Below are 2698 nucleotides of genomic sequence, written 5' to 3'. Positions count from 1 at the left end.
TTGCCTCAGCCTCCCAAGTAACTGGGACTGATAGCAGAATTTCGATTTTCAGTAGGTCCTTGGTCTCGGGAATTCAAAGAATGAACCCACGGACCACAGATCAGTGGTAAGATAGGACTTTTGTTAGAAGTTAGAAAGGAATATAGAAAAAGTAAAAAGCACCAGAGCTTCTGGAAAGGGAAAAGAACCGAAGAACTCTCCACGTGGACTCCTTGTCTAGGGGAATTAGGTCTAGAGGATTGTACCTGGCTGGCAGTTGGTAGGTGGCAATGGGTGCATTAACAAATGAATGAATGTAGTTATCCTGTCCTTTACAGTCTTTGTCCCTGAGAAGGGATTAGGGTGTGTGGTCTTACCCAAGGTGGAGCCACTCAAAAAAACCATCACAGGAAGGCAGTCTGCTTGTGCCTGGAAATGGGGATCTGAGCTCTGAGCCTAGAGAATGGGGGACTCCCTGTCTAGTCCCGAGTGGTGGAATCCTATATCAGGACTACAGGTGCCTGCCACAACATTCAGCTATTTTTTTGCTGCAGTTTGGCCCAGAGCTGGGTTTGAACCCCCAACCCTCGGTATATGGGGCTGGCGCCCTACTCACTGAGCCACAGATGCCACCCACCTGGCTATTTTTTTTAGAGACGAGGCCTCGCTCTGGCTCAAGCTGGTCTCAAACTCCTGAGCTTAAGCAATCCACCCACCTCACCTCAGCCTGCCGGAGTTCCAGGATTACAGGCGTGAATGTCCGACCCCCTTTCATGTTTTCTTCAAGCCTGTTCATTTTGTTGTGTCAGTGTCTCTAAATCTCTTTTCTCCATTTTGTTTCTGTGCTGCTGCCTCAGCTTAGATTCTCAGTTTCTTGCCCAGGAATGTTACACCAGTACTCTTCTTTCAGCTCTTCTACCTGCCTCTAAGTGTTTTCCTTTTCAGAACTGTACTGCAGTATTGGTAGTCTTTTAACATGCAAACCTATGCAAATTCCTGCTTTAGGAATTCTGCAACTTTAGGCTATAACTAGTTTCCACCTTGAAGAAGGAGGGTAGAGAACCTCTCACATAATGTAGGGGAAAGAATGAACTTGCACTGCTGGTAAGGTAAGATCCTTAGGATCAGGGACAGCAACTTGTTTAGGACTTTCCTTCTCAGCTTACCAATCGTTTTTATGTACCCCTGTGTGCTCAGTGATGATGGAACAATAGTTTTTACACTGGAGTTGGAGTTGGGCTTTCTGTAATAGAATGCTGGGCTCTTGTCTTGTCCAGATATAATAGCAGAATCAAGAATCTACCTCAGATTTTTAAGTAGACATATATTCATGTTGTGGCTAGTTTTACAATAGTAAAGTTTTCATTTATACACATATTTTAGATACACAAATATATGTATATTCTTCTTTTTTTTTTTTTTTTGCAGTTTTTGGGTTTTGACCAGAGCCAGATTTGAAACTGTCAACCCCCCACCGCCCCATATGGGGCCGGCGCCCTACTCCTTGAGCCACAGGCACCACCCTATGTGTGTTCTTTTAAAAGTGGGGTTTTATACTAATGGAGGCGTTATGCCTAGGTGTTTGGGAGTCCTCTATTGGAGAGCCAGTTGGTGACAGCCTCCGTGTCCCAACATGGGGTTTCTGAGAGGAGCCCCCAGTTGTCTGTGGCTCTGGTTTGTATAGGGCAGAATTTTTCCTGGGGAGCAAGCAAGCATTACTACAGAAGTGAAAATAGCAGTTTAAGGGGTAAGGGGAATCATGAGGGTAGGGCGGTCAGTCATTTTATACAATGCTACGATCATGAGAGTGCACTTAGTGATTTTTCTTCCTACAAAATAGGTACAAACCACAATGTCCTAGGGGGAAAATGCAGGTAGGGGAAGTTACAAGCAAGGGTTATAAAGCTATAATCACTAAGGCCACAATCACAAGCAAATGCGTGATTGTGATTACAGTGACACAATGGGAGGGCCAATAAGAGGAAGTAGTTTTGAAGCTAAAAGGGAGTAAATAGTAAAATGGAGTCAAGCTTTTCTTTTAACATTTCAGTATCATATATGGATGGTATGAAGACCACCTTAACATAATCACGAGGGTTGTTGTCATGAGGGTAGTTAGTGACTTTCTACACAGTACTAATAATTCTAACAGTTCTAACCAAGTACACTTAAAATACCATGCAATCGGCAGGGAGGCAAGGGGAACCGGGTTTTTTTTTAAAGCAGTAAAATATAACAAAACAACAGACTGGAGTCAGGCCTGCTTTGCTTCCCCACTGATGCTCAGGAATAAGAGTTACAACAAAATGGAGTTAGGCTTGCTTCTCTTTCACCATAACACAGGGTGCTGACAAAGACGGTTGCTGTCATCTTCATTGTGGTTGGTACCATTTCTGTCTAATCACCACCCCATCTCTTAGTGCCGTTGGCATCTGTGAAAGTAGATATTGGTGTGTTGTAAGTTGAGAAGATACACCCATACACAGATACATGTACACACACACATATATACTTTTAATTTTAAAAAAGTGAAAGAAATTTGCATATAAATTACAATAGAAATGCAATTGTTCTTTACTTTAGGACAACACAGATCTTTGGGACCAAAAGATTCCAAGGTTAGAAGCCTAAAAATGGATGCCAGCATTTGGAGTAATGAACTCATTGAGGTGAGTCCTGTGTCTTTTTGTGGGGGGGGGTCAGCAGAGACTGGGAGGAG

The 2698-nt window shown here is 43.3% G+C and overlaps 1 protein-coding gene across 1 annotated transcript in view; it reads left to right on the top strand.

Moving 5' to 3' along the window:
- Nucleotides 1–2698, top strand: part of ARAP2 (ArfGAP with RhoGAP domain, ankyrin repeat and PH domain 2) — a gene marked incomplete at its 3' end in the record, with an annotated part of 118650 nt that overhangs the window by 79044 nt on the left and 36908 nt on the right. Inside the window, 1 exon segment of the mRNA XM_023507995.1 lies at nucleotides 2563–2648. Within this exon segment, the coding sequence (XP_023363763.1) occupies nucleotides 2563–2648 (86 nt within the window).

This window comes from Otolemur garnettii, unplaced genomic scaffold, assembly GCF_000181295.1.
Source record: "Otolemur garnettii isolate 467f Iridium unplaced genomic scaffold, OtoGar3 scaffold00214, whole genome shotgun sequence".
Taxonomy (NCBI): Eukaryota; Metazoa; Chordata; class Mammalia; order Primates; family Galagidae; genus Otolemur; species Otolemur garnettii.
This window is presented reverse-complemented; position numbering and strand designations above follow the sequence as displayed.